Source organism: Orbicella faveolata, unplaced genomic scaffold (genome assembly GCF_042242905.1).
Source record: "Orbicella faveolata isolate gen_17 unplaced genomic scaffold, um_ofav_v1 contig_36, whole genome shotgun sequence".
Lineage (NCBI taxonomy): Eukaryota > Metazoa > Cnidaria > Anthozoa > Scleractinia > Merulinidae > Orbicella > Orbicella faveolata.
In genome coordinates, this window is record NW_028301565.1 from 13,623,862 (window position 1) to 13,642,683 (window position 18,822).

Here is an 18,822-nt window from a genome sequence, read left to right on the forward strand (position 1 = left end):
ACACCCATGAAGTCATGCGCGTGGAAGTGCCTCGGTTTCGAACACGTCATCTCATCTCTTTCTTTCTTTTCTTCCTTTCAAATCCGCGAGACGGTCGGACTGGTGTAGCAGAAATGAAACAAGTAGGTTTGGAGTTTGTTATGTAGCCGTTAACTGTGGGTTACACCATCCATCATAGTCTTATCAAGATAAAAGTTCTAATCAAAGATTCAAACAGCGCTTCGATTTTTCTGGTCCGATTGTATGTAGATGGTTTACTATCACGTGTTGCTTTGTTTATCAGTTAAAATCTGCAAGGAACACGCAAATTATCAATTTTCCTCTATTTGAATAAGCGTCCATACAAATTGTTCATAGATTTATTTTGCCTTTTTTGTAATATATTTGTACGGCGAAAATGTTCAATTATCTTGATTTCAATGTGTGTTTAAAGCAACTATTTAAAAACATATTTAATTAGCAAAAACTGGAGTGAAGAGTGGAACCTTTATATGAACTTGTATGTAATCACTCTTGCGATCTACGCTCAGGAACTATTTGTCTAACGTTTAAATCATGCTCAATACTTCCATTTCAGAGATATACAAATAGTAATAAAAGGCTTTGAACGTAAATAAAAAGCTAGTCAATTTAAATGGAACCATGTGTATTCTACAAAAAAGTCATGCTTTAAATCACCTATTTAAATAAATGTCAAGTGTCTTCCTTTTTTTCCCAGCTCTTTTTGTGTCTCCTTGTTGGAGCTTGTGTGAGTTGTGCTCTTAGTGCTGAAGGAGAGACAAGTGCCAGACTGCTCATCTCAAAAAATATCCTAAACCAGTATGTTGTTGAAGGAAAGGAGTTAACAGTTCACTATAGCATCTACAATGTTGGAAGCGGGTAAGGTCACACATTCGCCTTCACACATGGAAATTGCCCTTAAAATCTCATGGATTCAAAGGATACAACAAAACTCTGATCCAGGGTGGAAAGCTATACCAGAACACTTGCTTGGTGACCTCAGTGGCCTTGCCTTTTTATCTCACTGCCGTTATGATATAAATTTAATTCAGTTACACAACCTACCTCCTTTTTATTGTTCTGTGCTGAAATACTGGCAAGACTACAGATCAGATTTCACTGATGACAATATACAGATTCAGAATGAAATAATTTGGAATAACAGTAACATATTAATAAACAAGAACACAATTTTCTTCAAACAGTGGTACCAAAATGGAATCATATGCTTGCAAGACCTGCTTGATGTTGACTGCACCTTTCTATCCCTCCAAAAATTCCAACAAAAATTGCAGCTACATGATCCCTTTACCACATATTATGAACTGATAAATTCTATCCCTGCTAGTTGGAGACGAACACTCAAATTCACAGATTCCCCCAACCTTAATCAGATCAGTTCGTCAGATTCCCCGAACATGAACATCACTACTTGTTCTGCTTATGCGGCCATCCTTGATCATTTCTTTCAACCACCCACATCTGAAACTAAAATCTTACTTTATGGCTTTTCTAAAGAAAGTTTGACAAATGTCTATATGATGCCTTTCATCCTCTTTTTCTTTTAATCCATACAATGTAAATCAACACATATTATCAATGTAATTGTAACACACTTTTGTATCTTAGCTTTACACTTTGCTATTATATTGTTTTGCTGTAAAAAAAAAAAAGGTCACGCATTCATGTCAACTTGAAAAAATGACTATTAAATCAGGAACCAAAATGTTATTTCTCTTTAGAGTTTTAATATGTTGTGAAGCAATCAAGTATTGAGAATATATAGAATCATCTAGCCGAGATTGTGCACTGCCAAATTCTCACAACTACCGTAGGTTTCCAGATATGTTTCATAGTTGTACATTGTGTGTTCCTGTACGTGGTCTTCTGTTGTTAGAATGAAAAATATATGTTGTTTGCACCATGCAAAGAGTACACTATCTCAACCTGCTTATTCCTGTTTCTATGGCATTAAGTATGTAGAAATATTGCTCCTCACCATAGATGGGATGCTAGTCGATTGTAGGTTATTCCACTCTTCTTGAGCATCTTACAGGGCTGTACAGCCAGTATGAGGCAAACCGAGGCACTTGCCTCACTCATTTTTGTTTTGTTTTGTTTTGTTTTGTTTTGTTTTTTTGTTTTTTGTTTTTTTGTTTTTTTTTGGGGGGGGGGTTTCTGTGGTTTCTTTTTTGAAGGGAAAAGTAAAACACTGGAAAATACCTAGGAAGAGAATTTAACCGTGGGTATTGCCTCAGTCGTAATATTTTTCTGGCTACAGCCCTGTCTTGTCAGGTTCTTCATAGCAATTTACCAATACCCTTGAATCTACTCTCTTGGGTGGACAGAAGTACTGTAAGAGTGAAGTGTCTTACACACAACACAGTGACCACTCAATTTGGAGTCTATGGTGCTAACCATTACATTTAGGCCACTTGTACTTTACACCACAATAGTGATCAGTAGTCAGAACAGAGAATATTGATGTCATAATTTTACTGGATTTAAAGTTGATTTCCAGTCTGTACTGTCCAGTCTCAAGAGTTTGTTTACGTTTTTTGTTTTGTTTCATGTAAGATACGACAAAATGTTAACACTTTTGCAACTACTTACATCAAGTAAATTCAAAGTTTCATGTCAACCACCATTATGGATGCGAAGCTTGATGCTTCGTTCTTTCTCATATCACTTAATGAAACAACTTCACAGCTGTAAAAATCGATGAGGCTGTAGGAAAAAGAATTTGAAAGGCCTCAAAGATAAGGTTTGTGGTTCGTAATGAATAACATTGATACACATTCCATCGAGTGACACTTATAATGTTTATAAACATTAGGGTACTGAGACTGTGCAGTATGGACTGAAAATCGTTTTTAAATGCAGCCACAAAGTTATGGGTAGTGTGTGATATAGTTAATTACCTGGCCAATGGGGGTAGAGATACTGTAGGGAATGAAGTGTATAACAATAGAGCTTTATGTTTGTTTTCCTACAAGGCCAGTACACCAGACCATATCTAAGTGTAGCATTTGCTAATTAATATATCATGGCCTTTGAATCTTCAGCCCTGCAACATCAGTGTCCCTGATAGACAATTCCTTTCCAGCAGATCATTTTAAGGTTCTTCATGGATTGTTGTCAGTCAAGTGGAAAACTATTGCTCCGTATCCTATAAATATAATAATTAACTTTATATAGGAATTGATATAAGTGATACTTTGAGATTCTCTCTAGCAAGTTTTTAGAATCTTTTACTTATATGTAGTGGAGACTAACAAGCAGCACAATTTATTCCAGGTTGTAAGCCAGTGATTCAAAATGCTCAATTGTTATAAAGTTGTTGACATGACAGATTTCTTCAACCATTCTATTCCATCAAACCTATCCTCAGTCCTCAGGATAAGTGATTCTTTTTATGGTATGTGGCAGCCTTCCTGTGGCCATCTTGATATTTTGTGGTGTGAAAACTTGGATTTTTAAACTCCCAAACTTTCAGACCAAAGGATGCTATTGAGCAGAAAAGCTGGCAAGAACATTTAGAAAAGTCAGGGGGCCTTAAAATGTCCGATTTAGAATCTGATGAATTTGGCAAAAAAGCCCTGTGTGGCTAGCGAACTTTATCCTTGTCAGGAAACTAGTAGATTGTAACCCTCTTTTCTACTGTTGGGCAGGTAAAAAGTTTTATTGGCTAGTTCACCCATTTCCAACTCCTTATACCAGAAAATAAACTTTTTTTGTACTTTGATGACATTAATATGTATTGTATTACATGACAAGCTTTTCCTTGACTGACTTTCAGTGGTACTAATGTATCACATAGTATAATTCTTGAACCTATGAGGTCTGGAGTGTTTAACTTCACAGCTGCTCAAGTCTCATATAAGGCTTCAGAAGATGCCACAGATCCTCAGGTAAACTTAAGTTTACAGTAGTTACTATGACAGGTGAATTTCCCTTAGCATGCTTTTTACACCTTGAGTAAGAACTGAGAGTCCATGTTGTGTTGACAGTAAAGCTTGCAGTAAGACAAGTTGATGGCCTTTTTCTTTTTCTAAATGCTGTTAGGCTCTATATACTAATCCCACTTTCTCAAACAGGAAGAAAAAAGTATTTTATCTATTTCTTGGATATTGGTGTACTTGTAATGTTGTCTCTTTTGTTTTTTACCTTTGTAGATTGCATTTTCCACAAGCCCAGGGGAGGGAGGAGTTATGGCTCAGCAAGAATATGACCGTAAACACTCTCCACATTTAGTAAGTCTCCACATTACGTTTTTGTAATAAAGAGTCTATAAAGAGTATATAAACAATTAAAGTTTTGCCCTCTATTTAACTATTGGTACCCCCTGGTAGCCAGTTCAAAGGTGTTACCTTGCAAAAGGCACTTTTTGAAAAAATTGTCCAACTTTTTCAAGTTGTTTATAATGCATATAAGTCTTTTTTGGTGAGGGTGAGGGGGGCAGTGAAAATGACTAATTGGGGAAGCACATCCTAGTTAGAGCTTAACCAGAGCAAGCCGGAAACTTGATATTCTTTGCACACTGACTTAAAATATTGTGACATTGCCCCTTTAACATTCAAGTCGTTGATTGGGTGCTTCATGGTAAACCCTATTATGGTCAGCCTTTTAGTTTCTGGACATTTTGGTCCAACCTAAGTGTGTAAAGATGGGAGAGCTAATGATCAACTGGTTAGGAATATCAGCTCAAGATTGAAAGTTTTGAGAGTTCAAGCCTCATACCATGTCCCTAAAAACAATACTCTAATCTTGGACACATCTGGACAGCCAGATGTGTTACAAAAGGGGATAGTCTAAATGCGAGAGAGGGGTTTTAGGGGGTGGGGGGAGGGTATGAGTAACTTGTTGTAGACTGGTACAGAGACAGATATCATCCAGTGAAGGCAGAGTCATTTATTTCATTTCATTTTTCTGTTAAATATTATTCATTCCCTACATTAAAGGACCAATTTCATCCTGCATTCTTTGTGGCAGTTCGCTTCTTGGTTTAACCACGAAACAATTCTCTTTACAGGTCGACTGGGGTCTGTTCAGCTTGATGTCTCTACCCACCATTCTGATACCGTTTCTTGTCTGGTTTCGAAGTCACTCAAAGTATGAAAATTTCAAGGCGAAGAAGAACTAGAGCCGAGTAGAATCGTACCTGTTAGAGCACTGGGGACGAGTTTCATCGACAGTTCCCGTGGAGCACATAGAGAATGTGAAAGAAAATGTGCCAATTCCTAAAATAATTTTAAAATAAAACGTTTTTTTACGTATTTGGTTTTGTTTGGTATGTATACGAACTGTTTAAAAGTAGCTGTAAATAACTTTACTTTCCACAAAGCGTGTTATTGATCGGAACGGAGGAACTACATAAATTAAACACGGTGAGGGTTAAAGCTACAAGCTCGTAGGGCAGTGTAGAAAATAGAATTTAAAGAGATAAGTAGAAGATCAGTTGAGATATTCTATATTCTATATTCTATATTCTATATTCTATATTCTATATTCTATATTCTATCAGTTGTGGTGTACGCTGGCGATTACCGGTGTTACACTATGTAACAATTGTCACACCTTCGCACAGCACGCACAACCATGTAATTAGCATAAAGCATCACCACCGCACATTTGTATAAATTAGGCAGTCATTCAAATTAAACGAGCAGTTTTCATATTGCAAACTGAGCAAACAACACTGGTAGCAAAAACACCTTTTGTGTACTGGGTATTATCTTCCCCCTTCATACTTAAATTAGGACTATGACTCCCACCCAATAGAGAACTCTAGTTGTTACGTGTAAAGTGTGACGATACATTCCTGTTTGAGGGTTTTATATATACATATTTAAACAACATGGTACTTTTCCGTGTTTATATAGCCTCATCTAAACACGAGGAGGGTTGGGACAATTTGGGACAGTTACGCAAACCCGAGACTTTCGAGAATTCTCCCAACCCCCCCCCCTCCCCCCCTCCACCCTTCCCCCTTCCCCCTCCCGCAAGTGTTTAGATGAGAGTATGTAAACACGGAAAAATTACTCTATTGCTTTTATAGAATGTTTCAAAAGAATACGCGCAAATCTAAAATGTCTCACAACCGTGTTTACATACTCCCATCTAAACGCTCCTAACGACCAATGAGCGCGCACGTAGTATCTCAGTTATTTTATAAAAGCGTTAATCATAAAAATTACCATTTCCTTTATTGTGATTGGTTTAAAAAAAAACTCCCATTTTCCATTAATTCACTTGCCAAGTTGTCATCGGACAGTTTGTTACTGGACCGTTGTTATTGGACAGTTTGTTATCAGGCAGTTCAATAAGCAAATCACATTCGAAGTTGTATCAACCAATCACATTCAACGTTGTAGTTGCGTGCGTGCGTGCGTGCGCGCGCGCTTGCTTTTGTGTTTTTGGTGGCTAATTGCCGGTAGGAGGCGCGGTGGCCTTAGAATGTTTACATCTCCTTTGTAGGTATTTTCATGCAAATTTTCCCTTTCTTTCACAACTTGGCTATTCTTCTTTTCTCGGAAATTGTAATTTTTATGATTAATTGGTAATAAGACTTCGTGTCGTCCAATTCGGTCTGTAATCATACTCGCGATAACAAATCGGACTCCTGCTGCGCGGTCGTCCGATTTTGTTTTTCCATATGATCACAGACGATCGCAGACGATCGCGGATCGCAAATCGCAGATCGCAGACGATCGCAAAGAGAGTTGTTTCCATATAATCGCAGACGATCGCAAGCGATCGCAGAGCCGACTGTTGAATACATTTCGGACAGCGGAACTGTCAAAATTACACGGGTGTTATGCTGGCGTTAAATCTCAGCAAACAATATGGCGGACGTCGAGGAGGAAATTTTGCTGCAAACAAATTTATTTCTTCTTTTAGTCAACCTATTTTGAAATTCCCTTGGCACTGCATCTCGCCCCGATCCAGAAGGTAGCGTTTTCAATCGCTTCAGAGAACGACCATACGCAGTTCTTATGTTGCGGAATTTGACCTCCGCCTCAGCCGCCGATAAATTAAATTTCTCCCCGATTTTTTCCCAGCAGTTAGCCTTTTCGTTTTTGTCTTTGAAATCTTTACTGTTACGGTGGTAAACCCACTGATATCGCGTAACTTCCTCCATAAATTTCTCGTTACTGACGTTACCTTGTTCAACGCAGCCATGTTTACAACAAATAAGCGGTTTTTTTGCTGCAAAGAAGCGTTGAATCATGGGTCGGAATTCAAAATATGATGGGATACGTTTCGATCGCAGATGTGTGTTTCCATATGATCCCTGACGATCGCAGAACTTTTTGCGATCTGCGATCCGCGATCCGCGATCGTCTGCGATCATATGGAAACCAGCCTTTATGATAACAGACCGAATTGGACTCCACTCAGTCCTATTACCATGACATATCAGTATACAACCTCAGTATTACGGACGAGATCGCTCAGTTTGACAGATAACTAATCGTCATGTTAACATATCTTTTATGAAACGCAAAGAACCTCTCGGGCGTTAAACTGTGTCCCAGTGCGAAGAATTTAGTTAACTTGCCATCTTCCCATACATGCTGCGCTTTCAAGCTAAACTTGAAAATGAATACACCGCCCTTCCGCAGATTAGTAGGCACAATACCGAGTCTCTTAGCTAACACCCCCAGATAGGCGTCTTCTAACGGAAATGTCCGGGTATACTTGGACGCGGCAAGAAGTTCAAGAACAACGCTTTTAGACAAGATGTAGAATGGACCATTGCAGTACACGGGAAAGACAGCGGTCTCGTTGTAATCTTGATAACTGACGTACCACTTGTGCTGTTTCCTCCTGATAATTTTTCCGCGATGAATTAAGTTGCCAGCGTACAACCTTTCAGGCAAAGAAGCTGTTTTAAGAAACCAAACCATTCTGGGAACATCCAAATACACGTCGTCGTCTATTTTGACAACAAATTTAACGTTCATTGTTGATGCAAACTTCAATGAAGTCAACGTCTTGTTAACTAACAGTGAGTATTTCTCCGTGTACTTCAGCCTTAAAATGTCTCCGTAGACTTCTGTCTCATTCGCCACAGCGGATTCGACTCTCGGATGAGAGTGGCCGCAAACAAAGAAGTATTGAATAAGTAAGGTGTTGGGGGAATTCGTAGGATCCTTCATATCTCTGATGTTTGGACGACCCAGTGCTACCGAATTGTCTGCTAAGATAGAGAGCCACGTTTGTCGAATGGCTAATCTTTGAATCGTGTTAAACGGTGCGCTTATTATAAGAATTACAACAAACCTTTCCGCTTGTCCGAGTACGGATTGACCGAGTGGATTTTCCCATTCCCTGTATTCCTTTTGAACGGGATCTGCTAAGGAGATCGGGGAACTCTTTCGCGCTGCCTCTTGCACCAACTTGTCATTTGTGATCTCGCTAAATGACAGGCATTTTTGTAGAAAATTCAATTCTGAACATTTCATATGCTCGGAAGTTTTGATATAAAGTACAATACCACCAACGACCAAAGCAAAAGAAAATACCAGTTTCTTTGGAGTTAGAAGCCTCATCTGTACCGGATTCCTCAAATCGAGTATAAGAGCACACACGGACCAGTTTAATTCAGAATAACAATTCCTTCTATTTGAATAACAAAAGAACAAACTTCGCCAAAATAGGTCTATTATGCCCCGGGTAATATACCCCGTGTTAGAATTTACCAAGACCATTGTTTTACTTCCTACACTGTAACTCAAAAAGATCTGTTTTATTTGCTCTGAAGTTAACTTATTGTTCATCTTCGCACTAGCGTCTTAAATCTAAAACAGTCTGTCAGTCAACGAACACCTCTCAACGAGGACAACATATGGAGATAGGTTGATACCTGCTGGAGGAAAGGGACAGAAGTCACGCTAACTGCTCCGAACAAGTGCTCCCAAATAACCTCAAAGATGTAAATGCTAGGAGTAAAAAAGCTTCAATCCTTATATAGCTCTACCGTAACCACCGTAGCCTTAGCCAGGCTATAAAACTTTGCTTTATCTTTGCTTCGTCTGTTTTTTCTTTGATTGTCTCACCGTTGTGAAGGGGAAGTGACGTCACGTCGACAACTGTCGGCTCGTCTAGACACCCATGAAGTCATGCGCGTGGAAGTGCCTCGGTTTCGAACACGTCATCTCATCTCTTTCTTTCTTTTCTTCCTTTCAAATCCGCGAGACGGTCGGACTGGTGTAGCAGAAATGAAACAAGTGGGTTTGGAGTTTGTTATGTAGCCGTTCACTGTGGGTTACACCATCCATCATAGTCTTATAAAGATAAAAGTTCTAATCAAAGATTCAAACAGCGCTTCGATTTTTCCGGTCCAAGTGTATGTAGATGGTTTACTATCACGTGTTGCTTTGTTTATCAGTTAAAATCTGCAAGGGACACGCAAATTATCAATTTTCCTCTATTTGAATAAGCGTCCATTGAAATTGTGCATATATTTATTGTCCTTTTTTATAATATATTTATACGGCGAAAATGTTCAATTATCTTGATTTCAATGTGTATTTAAAGCAACTATTTAAAAACATTTTTAATTAGCAAAAACTGGAGTGAAGAGTGGAACCTTTATATGAACTTGTATGTAATCACTCTTGCGATCTACGCTCAGGAACTATTTGTGTATCGTTTAAATCATGCTCACTACTTCCATTTCAGAGATATACAAATAGTAATAAAAGGCTTTGAATGTAAATAAAAAGCTAGTCAATTTAAATGGAACCATGTGTATTCTACAAAAAAGTCATGCTTTAAATCACCTATTTAAATAAATGTCAAGTGTCTTCCTTTTTTCCCGGCTCTTTATTTGTCTCCTTGTTGGAGCTTGTGTGAGTTGTGCTCTTAGTGCTGAAGGAGAGACAAGTGCCAGACTGCTCATCTCAAAAAATATCCTAAACCAGTATGTTGTTGAAGGAAAGGAGTTAACAGTTCACTATAGCATCTACAATGTTGGAAGCGGGTAAGGTCACACATTCACATTCACACATGGAAATTGCCCTTAAAATCTCATGGATTCAAAGGATACAACAAAACTCTGATCCAGGGTGGAAAGCTATACCAGAACACTTGCTTGGTGACCTCAGTGGCCTTGCCTTTTTATCTCACTGCCGTTATGATATAAATTTAATTCAGTTACACAACCTACCTCCTTTTTATTGTTCTGTGCTGAAATACTGGCAAGACTACAGATCAGATTTCACTGATGACAATATACAAATTCAGAATGAAATAATTTGGAATAACAGTAACATATTAATAAACAAGAACACAATTTTCTTCAAACAGTGGTACCAAAATGGAATCATATGCTTGCAAGACCTGCTTGATGTTGACTGCACCTTTCTATCCCTCCAAAAATTCCAACAAAAATTGCGGCTACATGATCCCTTTACCACATATTATGAACTGATAAATTCTATCCCTGCTAGTTGGAGACGAAAACTCATATTCACAGATTCCCCCAACCTTAATCAGATCAGTTCGTCAGATTCCCCGAACATGAACATCACTACTCGTTCTGCTTATGCGGCCATCCTTGATCATTTCTTTCAACCACCCACATCTGAAACTAAAATCTTACTTTATGGCTTTTCTAAAGAAAGTTTGACAAATGTCTATATGATGCCTTTCATCCTCTTTTTCTTTTAATCCATACAATGTAAATCAACACATATTATCAACGTAATTGTAACACACTTTTGTATCTTAGCTTTACACTTTGCTATTATATTGCTTTGCTGTAAAAAAAAAAAGGTCACACATTCATGTCAACTTGAAAAAATGACTATTAAGTCAGGAACCAAAATGTTATTTCTCTTTAGAGTTTTAATATGTTGTGAAGCAATCAAGTATTGAGAATATATAGAATCATCTAGCCGAGGTTGTGCACTGCCAAATTCTCACAACTAGGTTTCCAGATATGTGTTTCATAGTTGTACATTGTGTGTTCCTGTACGTGGTCTTCTGTTGTTAGAATGAAAAATATATGTTGTTTGTACCATGCAAAGAGTACACTATCTCAACCTGCTTATTCCTGTTTCTATGGCATTAAGTATGTAGAAATATTGCTCCTCACCATAGATGGGATGCTAGTCGATTGTAGGTTATTCCACTCTTCTTGAGCATCTTACAGGGCTGTACAGCCAGTATGAGGCAAACCGAGGCACTTGCCTCACTCATTAACCGCGCGGCCATGGGCCGAGCGCGGTTCTAGATTTACCCGTGGTTTATTTATTTTTTTTTTTTTGTCGGTGACCAGACGCAGACCTCCGCTCGGCCAAACTTTGAGTCACGCAACGTGTGATGTTTTTCCGCCAGAAGCTGTTAAAACATAAATACACGGACAATTTTACCGATATTGTTTTCTTTTTTGTGGGTAAAATATATTTTCTTTTTGCTTTATCAAAGCGTTGGATTTCAAGGGAATAATCAATACGCTGAAAAAAGGTATTACGTCAGCCATGGAATGCGCTGACGTTGCAGCTTTCACTTTCGCTACGTGACAAATAAGATCGTGTTTACTTTGCAAGTTTATTTCGGCAGAGGCGACGGTCATTAATTTATTTGTAATTTTGCGAGTATTTCTTGCGGTTTTAGGCAAATGAAGTAAATCCTTTGACTGTTTCATCGCAGTGAGTTCATAGATCGGAAAGAATATTAAATGTTTGCAAGCCAAGCAAAGAACGTGTCAGAACGTGCAAAGATTACGTCATTGATAGGGAAATAACCACCGTACTAAAGATAGCCGTAGATAACGCAATTCTTGAATTATGTGACTCGTGTGACTTTTTTGCTAACCCTTAACTCAAGGGAAAAAAAACAATTAAATTTAATCGTGACTTTAAAGAAAGAAAGCGGTTTGTAATAGTGTTCGTATCTTCATGCCCATACATATCCCGAAGAAAGTTCCAGATTAAGACTATTACGTCATCGGAGGTGTCACAACAGCTACGACTGATGGTGCGATAATAGAGTTTATGTTGATCAAGTGCTGTGATAACTACAGTAATCAATGAATCATCAAAGATTGCTTTGGAATATGCAGTGCGTTGCGACTGTAGTACTAAGAAAACAGTTAAATTTTAAAAGCGCGGTTATAAGATCTAACAGATCTTCTTGTTTTTGTTTTGTTTTTTTTGTTTTTTTGTTTTTTTGTTTTTTTTTTGGGGGGGGGGGGGGGGGGGTTCTGTTGTTTCTTTTTTGAAGGGAAAAGTAAAACACTGGAAAATACCCAGGAAGAGAATTTAACCGTGGGTATTGCCTCAGTCGTAATATTTTTCTGGCTACAGCCCTGTCTTGTCAGGTTCTTCATAACAATTTACCAATACCCATGAATCTACTCTCTTGGGTGGACAGAAGTACTGTAAGAGTGAAGTGTCTTACACACAACACAGTGACCACTCAATTTGGAGTCTATGGTGCTAACCATTGCATTTAGGCCACTTGTACTTTACACCACAATAGTGATCAGTAGTCAGAACAGAGAATATTGATGTCATAATTATACTGGTTTTTAAAGTTGATTTCCAGTCTGTACTGTGCACTCTCAAGAGTTTGTTTACGTTTTTTGTTTTGTTTCATGTAAGATACGACAAAATGTTAACACTTTGCAACTACTTACATGAAGTAAATTCAAAGTTTCCTGTCAACCGCCATTATGGATGCGAAGCTTCATGCTTCATTCTTTCTCATATCACTTGATGAAACAACTTCACAGCTGTAAAAATCGATGAGGCTGTAGGAAAAAGAATTTGAAAGGCCTCAAAGATAAGGTTTGTGGTTCGTAATGAATAACATTGATACACATTCCATCGAGTGATACTGAGACTGTGCAGTATGGACTGAAAATCGTTTTTAAATGCAGCCGCAAAGTTATGGGTAGTGTGTGATATAGTTAATTACCTGGCCAATGGGGGTAGAGATACTGTAGGGGATGAAGTGTATAACAATAGAGCTTTATGTTTCTTTTCCTACAAGGCCAGTACACCAGACCATATCTAAGTGTAACATTTGCTAATTAATATATCATGGCCTTTGAATCTTCAGCCCTGCAACATCAGTGTCCCTGATAGACAATTCCTTTCCAGCAGATCATTTTAAGGTTCTTCATGGATTGTTGTCAGTCAAGTGGAAAACTATTGCTCCGTATCCTATAAATATAATAATTAACTTTATACAGGAATTGATATAAGTGATACTTTGAGATTCTCTCTAGCAGGTTTTTAGAATCTTTTACTTATATGTAGTGGAGACTAACAAGCAGCACAATTTATTCCAGGTTGTAAGCCAGTGATTCAAAATGCTCAATTGTTATAAAGTTGTTGACATGACAGATTTCTTCAACCATTCTATTCAATCAAAACTATCCTCAGTCCTCAGGATAAGTGATTCTTTTTATGGTACGTGGCAGCCTTCCTGTGGCCATCTTGATATTTTGTGGTGTGAAAACTTGGATTTTTAAACTCCTGAACTTTCAGATCAAAGGATGTTATTGAGCAGAAAAGCTGGCAAGAACATTTAGAAAAGTCAGGGGGCCTTAAAATGTCTGATTTAGAATTTGGCAAAAAAGCCCTGTGTGGCTAGAGAACTTTATCCTTGTCAGAAAACTAGTAGATTGTAACCCTCTTTTCTACTGTTGGACAGGTAAAAAGTTTTATTGGCTAGTTCACCCATTTCCAACTCCTTATACCAGAAAATAAACTTTTTTGTACTTTGATGACATTAATATGTATTGTATTACATGACAAGCTTTTCCTTGACTGACTTTCAGTGGTACTAATGTATCACATAGTATAATTCTTGAACCTATGAGGTCTGGAGTGTTTAACTTCACAGCTGCTCAAGTCTCATATAAGGCTTCAGAAGATGCCACAGATCCTCAGGTAAACTTAAGTTTACAGTAGTTACTATGACAGGTGAATTTCCCTTAGCATGCTTTTTACACCTTGAGTAAGAACTGAGAGTCCATGTTGTGTTGACAGTAAAGCTTGCAGTAAGACAAGTTGATGGCCTTTTTCTTTTTCTAAATGCTGTTAGGCTCTATATACTAATCCCACTTTCTCAAACAGGAAGAAAAAAGTATTTTATCTATTTCTTGGATATTGTTGTACTTGTAATGTTGTCTCTTTTGTTTTTTACCTTTGTAGATTGCATTTTCCACAAGCCCAGGGGAGGGAGGAGTTATGGCTCAGCAAGAATATGACCGTAAACACTCTCCACATTTAGTAAGTCTCCACATTAAGCTTTTGTAATAAAGAGTCTATAAAGAGTATATAAACAATTAAAGTTTTGTCCTCTATTTAACTATTGGTACCCCCTGGTAGCCAGTTCAAAGGTGTTACCTTGCAAAAGGCACTTTTTGAAAAAATTGTCCAACTTTTTCTAGTTAATAATAAAGTGTCTTATCGTTTGTCTCACGATGTAGTCACTTGAGATGTAGATCGCGACGTTTCGACTGCTTACTGCTAGTCTTCTTCAGGCGATAAGGTCGACTGATTGCACAGTATCATTTATATCACAAAGGTCGGCTGTGATTGGTGCATTTCGATCCTCCTATTGTTCCATTGTTCCGGCGAGTAGCTGTTCCCTCAGTGGTCCGCTGTTGTACCGTTCTCCTGTTGTTGTGTTTCTTGATCGTGGGTATCCATGCTTCAGGAATTTCAATTCCACTGTCCCTGTTGATGTTGTTAGGGTGAAGTCTTATGTGAATAGCTTCCTTGGCCCTACGTGTGTACCAGTGAGGATCTCGATCAATAAACTTGACCTCATTCCAGATAGGATAGTGGCCGGTCTCGTGGGTGTGTTCAGAAACGGCGGAGGTCTGGGTACGGGCGAGTCGTATATCCCTGTCGTGTTCTTTGATCCTCTCCTGCATAGATCTCCCTGTTTCCCCGATGTAGACTTTGCCGCACTCACAGGGAATCCTGTAGACAACACCATCTTGTTTAGCCGGGTTGACGGTGTCCTTTGGTCGCACTAAGTGTGACCGAAGTGTCGTGTCGGACTTAAAGACGGTGCGAATGCCTTGTTGTTCTAGGCAGTGGCGGAGAGACTCCGAAACTCCTTGGACATAAGGTAAAACGGCGGTGGATTTAAATTCAGCGATAGGCTCTCTTCTTGGGGTTGTTCGTGCCTTTGTGATCTTCTGTACAAAAGAGGAGGGATATCCGTTAGATACAAGTACAGATGACAGATGTTTCTTCTCTCCAGCGATTACTGTTGGTTTGGTGACGAGACGCTTAGCCCGGTCGTACAGACACTTCACAGTACCGCGCTTTACTGACTGAGGGCGGTGTGAATCATACGCTAGGTACTGATCAGTATGTGTTGGTTTCCTGTAGACACTGGTGGTAAGGCGGCCACCAGGTTCTCTGTAAACTGACGTGTCGAGAAAGGCGATCTTGTTGTTGTTCTCGATCTCCATGGTGAAACGGATTGATGGTTGTTGACTGTTCAGGTGTTGCAGGAAGACGTCAACTCTATCCCGATCCAGGATGGTGAAAGTATCATCTACGTAGCGTTTCCAGATCTTAGGCTTGTAAGGTGCGGACTCTATTGCTTGTTCTTCAAATATCTCCATGTAGAGATTAGCAATAACCGCGGATACAGGGCTCCCCATGGCTGTGCCGTCTCGTTGTTTGTAAATCGATCCGTTGTACTGGAAGTACGTAGATCTTAATACGAAATTCAAGAGGTCCGCGATTTGAACTGGTGTAAGTGTCGTGCGGTCAGCCAGGCCTGCGTCGTTCTCCATTTTTTGTAGCGCGGCTTGTACGGCGCCCTGGATCGGTACGTTGGTAAACAGTGACTCTACGTCGAAAGACACCATGATCTCGTGGTCCTGGATCTCTTCACTGGCGATGGTGGAGGCGAAGTCAGTTGAGTTCTTCACTGTGAAGTTCGAGTTACCTGCAAGAGGAGATAATACGTTAGCCAAGAAAGCAGACAGGTCGTATGCAAAGGTGTTGACACACGACACAATTGGCCTAAGCGGTGTGTCGGCCTTGTGGATCTTCGGCAAACCATAGATCCTGGGTGGTTGTTTGTGTCGGGGTCTGATCTTATTATAAACCGCCTCTGATATGTGTCCACTCCGTTTCAGGGTTAGCAGCTTCTCAGATAGCTTCCGGGTCAAGCGGTCTGTCGGATCTTTGTTGAGCAGCTGGTATGGTCCGGAATCAATTAGCGCTGACATTTTTGCGTGGTATGTGTCAGCGTCCGGGATTACGCTGGCGCGTCCTTTGTCGGCCAGAAGGACCATGATGGAGATGTCCTCTTTTAAGCTTTTAAGAGCCTCCTGCTGTTCCTTCGTGATGTTGGGCGTGGGTGGTTGTGCCTGTTGAAGGATGGTGTTGACGGATCTCCTGACTGTGTCTGCTCGCTCTGCATCTAGTAGCCTGACTGCTGACTCAACCTTGGTGATGATCTCAGTGGCTGGGACGCTCGTAGGAGTCACGGCGAAATTTAGACCTTTCTTCAGTAAGGACACCTCAACTTCGTTAAGGGTCCTGGATGACAAGTTGATAACCCACTTTGTTTTGTCAACAAAAGTTGTAGGAGAAACAGAAGACTGTTTCTCTCGCAAAAGTTTCTCAAACTTGCGCTGTTGATGGTCTTTGGTGGTATTAAAGACTCGCCGGGTAGTGGATTTAACCTTGTCGAGTACCTCTGCAGCGTCATCCGCAGAAAGAGCAGATGTTATGCTCTGTGCTGTTGATTCGGCTTCTTTCTTCGTATCTGCCTTGGCTCTCTGCGTCAGTCTGATTCTTTCCCTCAGGAATCTCATGGATGCTAGTTCAGCGACTCTGCATGCGCCTCTGGTGGGAACTGGCAGCCGAACTTGCAGATCTCTTGGAACAATGTGGTTCTTAATACACCTTGTGAGAAAGGTGAGATGGTTGGTATAGCGTGCGAGCTTGCGTGAGCAACGCTCATGTCGACGAATCAACCTTAGGGCTGTGCGCCCATATTTTCAAGTTGTTTATAATGCATATAAATCTTTTTTGGTGAGGGTGAGGGGGGCAGTGAAAATGACTAATTGGGGAAGTACATCCTAGTTAGAGCTTAACCAGAGCAAGCCGGAAACTTGATATTCTTTGCACACTGACTTAAAACATTGTGACATTGCCCCTTTAACATTCAAGTCGTTGATTGGGTGCTTCATGGTAAACCCTATTATGGTCAGCCTTTTAGTTTCTGGACATTTTGGTCCAACCTAAGTGTGTAAAGATGGGAGAGCTAATGATCAACTGGTTAGGAATATCAGCTCAAGATTGAAAGTTTTGAGAGTTCAAGCCTCATACCATGTCCCTAAAAACAATACTCTAATCTTGTACACATCTGGGCAGCCAGATGTGTTACAAAAGGGGATAGTCTAAATGCAAGAGAGGGGTTTGAGGGGGTGGGGGGAGGGTATGAGTAACTTGTTGTAGACTGGTACAGAGACAGATATCATCCAGTGAAGGCAGAGTCATTTATTTCATTTCATTTTTCTGTTAAATATTATTCATTCCCTACATTAAAGGACCAATTTCATCCTGCATTCTTTGTGGCAGTTCACTTCTTGGTTTAACCACGAAACAATTCTCTTTACAGGTCGACTGGGGTCTGTTCAGCTTGATGTCTCTACCCACCATTCTGATACCGTTTCTTGTCTGGTTTCGAAGTCACTCAAAGTATGAAAATTTCAAGGCGAAGAAGAACTAGAGCCGAGTAGAATCGTACCTGTTAGAGCACTGGGGACGAGTTTCATCGACAGTTCCCGTGGAGCACATAGAGAATGTGAAAGAAAATGTGCCAATTCCTAAAATAATTTTAAAATAAAACGTTTTTTTACGTATTTGGTTTTGTTTGGTATGTATACGAACTGTTTAAAAGTAGCTGTAAATAACTTTACTTTCCACAAAGCGTGTTATTGATCGGAACGGAGGAACTACATAAATTAAACACAGTGAGGGTTAAAGCTACAAGCTCGTAGGGCCGTGTAGAAAATAGAATTTAAAGAGATAAGTAGAAGATCAGTTGAGATATTCTATATTCTATATTCTATATTCTATATTCTATATTCTATCAGTTGTGGTGTACGCTGTCGATTACCGGTGTTACACTATGTAACAATTGTCACACCTTCGCACAGCACGCACAACCATGTAATTAGCATAAAGCATCACCACCGCACATTTGTATAAACTAGGCAGTCATTCAAATTAAACGAGCAGTTTTCATATTGCAAACTGAGCAAACAACACTGGTAGCAAAAACACCTTTTGTGTACTGGGTATTATCTTCCCCCTTCATACTTAAATTAGGACTATGACTCCCACCCAATAAAGAACTCTAGTTGTTACGTGTAAAGTGTGACGATACATTCCTGTTTGAGGGTTTTATATATACATATTTAAACAACATGGTACTTTTCCGTGTTTATATAGCCTCATCTAAACACGAGGAGGGTTGGGACAATTTGGGACAGTTACGCAAACCCGAGACTTTCGAGAATTCTCCCAACCCCCCCTCCCCCCTTCCCCCTCCCCCCTCCCCCCTCCCGCAAGTGTTTAGATGAGAGTATGTAAACACGGAAAAATTATTCTATTGCTTTTATAGAATGTTTCAAAAGAATACGCGCAAATCTAAAATGTCTCACAACCGTGTTTACATACTCCCATCTAAACGCTCCTAACGACCAATGAGCGCGCACGTAGTATCTCAGTTATTTTATAAAAGCGTTAATCATAAAAATTACAATTTCCTCGATTGTGATTGGTTTAAAAAAAACTCCTATTTTCCGTTAATTCA

General features: G+C 39.5%; 4 protein-coding genes across 4 annotated transcripts; 2 read left to right on the top strand and 2 right to left on the bottom strand.

The window, feature by feature from the left end:
* The first annotated feature begins 11 nt into the window (after nt 1-11).
* Nucleotides 12-5,276, top strand: LOC110064162 (translocon-associated protein subunit beta-like). Its single transcript, XM_089274539.1, has 6 exons — nt 12-122; nt 719-879; nt 3,066-3,164; nt 3,800-3,911; nt 4,176-4,253; nt 5,033-5,276. Exons 1-6 carry the CDS (start codon nt 15-17, stop codon nt 5,141-5,143), a joined length of 669 nt encoding a protein of 222 aa, XP_089130665.1. The 5' UTR covers nt 12-14; the 3' UTR covers nt 5,144-5,276.
* A 1,235-nt stretch (nt 5,277-6,511) lies between these two features.
* On the bottom strand, nt 6,512-9,695 carry LOC149102339 (uncharacterized). Its single transcript, XM_089274538.1, has one exon. It carries the CDS (start codon nt 8,781-8,783, stop codon nt 7,455-7,457), a length of 1,329 nt encoding a protein of 442 aa, XP_089130664.1. The 5' UTR covers nt 8,784-9,695; the 3' UTR covers nt 6,512-7,454.
* Nucleotides 9,696-9,785: 90 nt separating this feature from the next.
* On the top strand, nt 9,786-17,866 carry LOC149102340 (translocon-associated protein subunit beta-like). The gene is made up of 5 exons (XM_089274540.1): nt 9,786-9,988; nt 13,075-13,173; nt 13,799-13,910; nt 14,175-14,252; nt 17,623-17,866. The coding sequence occupies exons 1-5, from the start codon at nt 9,801-9,803 to the stop codon at nt 17,731-17,733; spliced, it is 588 nt and encodes a 195-aa protein (XP_089130666.1). The 5' UTR covers nt 9,786-9,800; the 3' UTR covers nt 17,734-17,866.
* Nucleotides 14,266-16,996, bottom strand: LOC149102341 (uncharacterized; the record flags this gene model as incomplete). The annotated part of the gene is made up of 2 exons (XM_089275246.1): nt 14,266-14,270; nt 15,766-16,996. Coding segments are annotated over 2 exons (1,236 nt in total), but the record flags the coding sequence as incomplete, so codon positions are not given.
* Nucleotides 17,867-18,822: the final 956 nt, after the last annotated feature.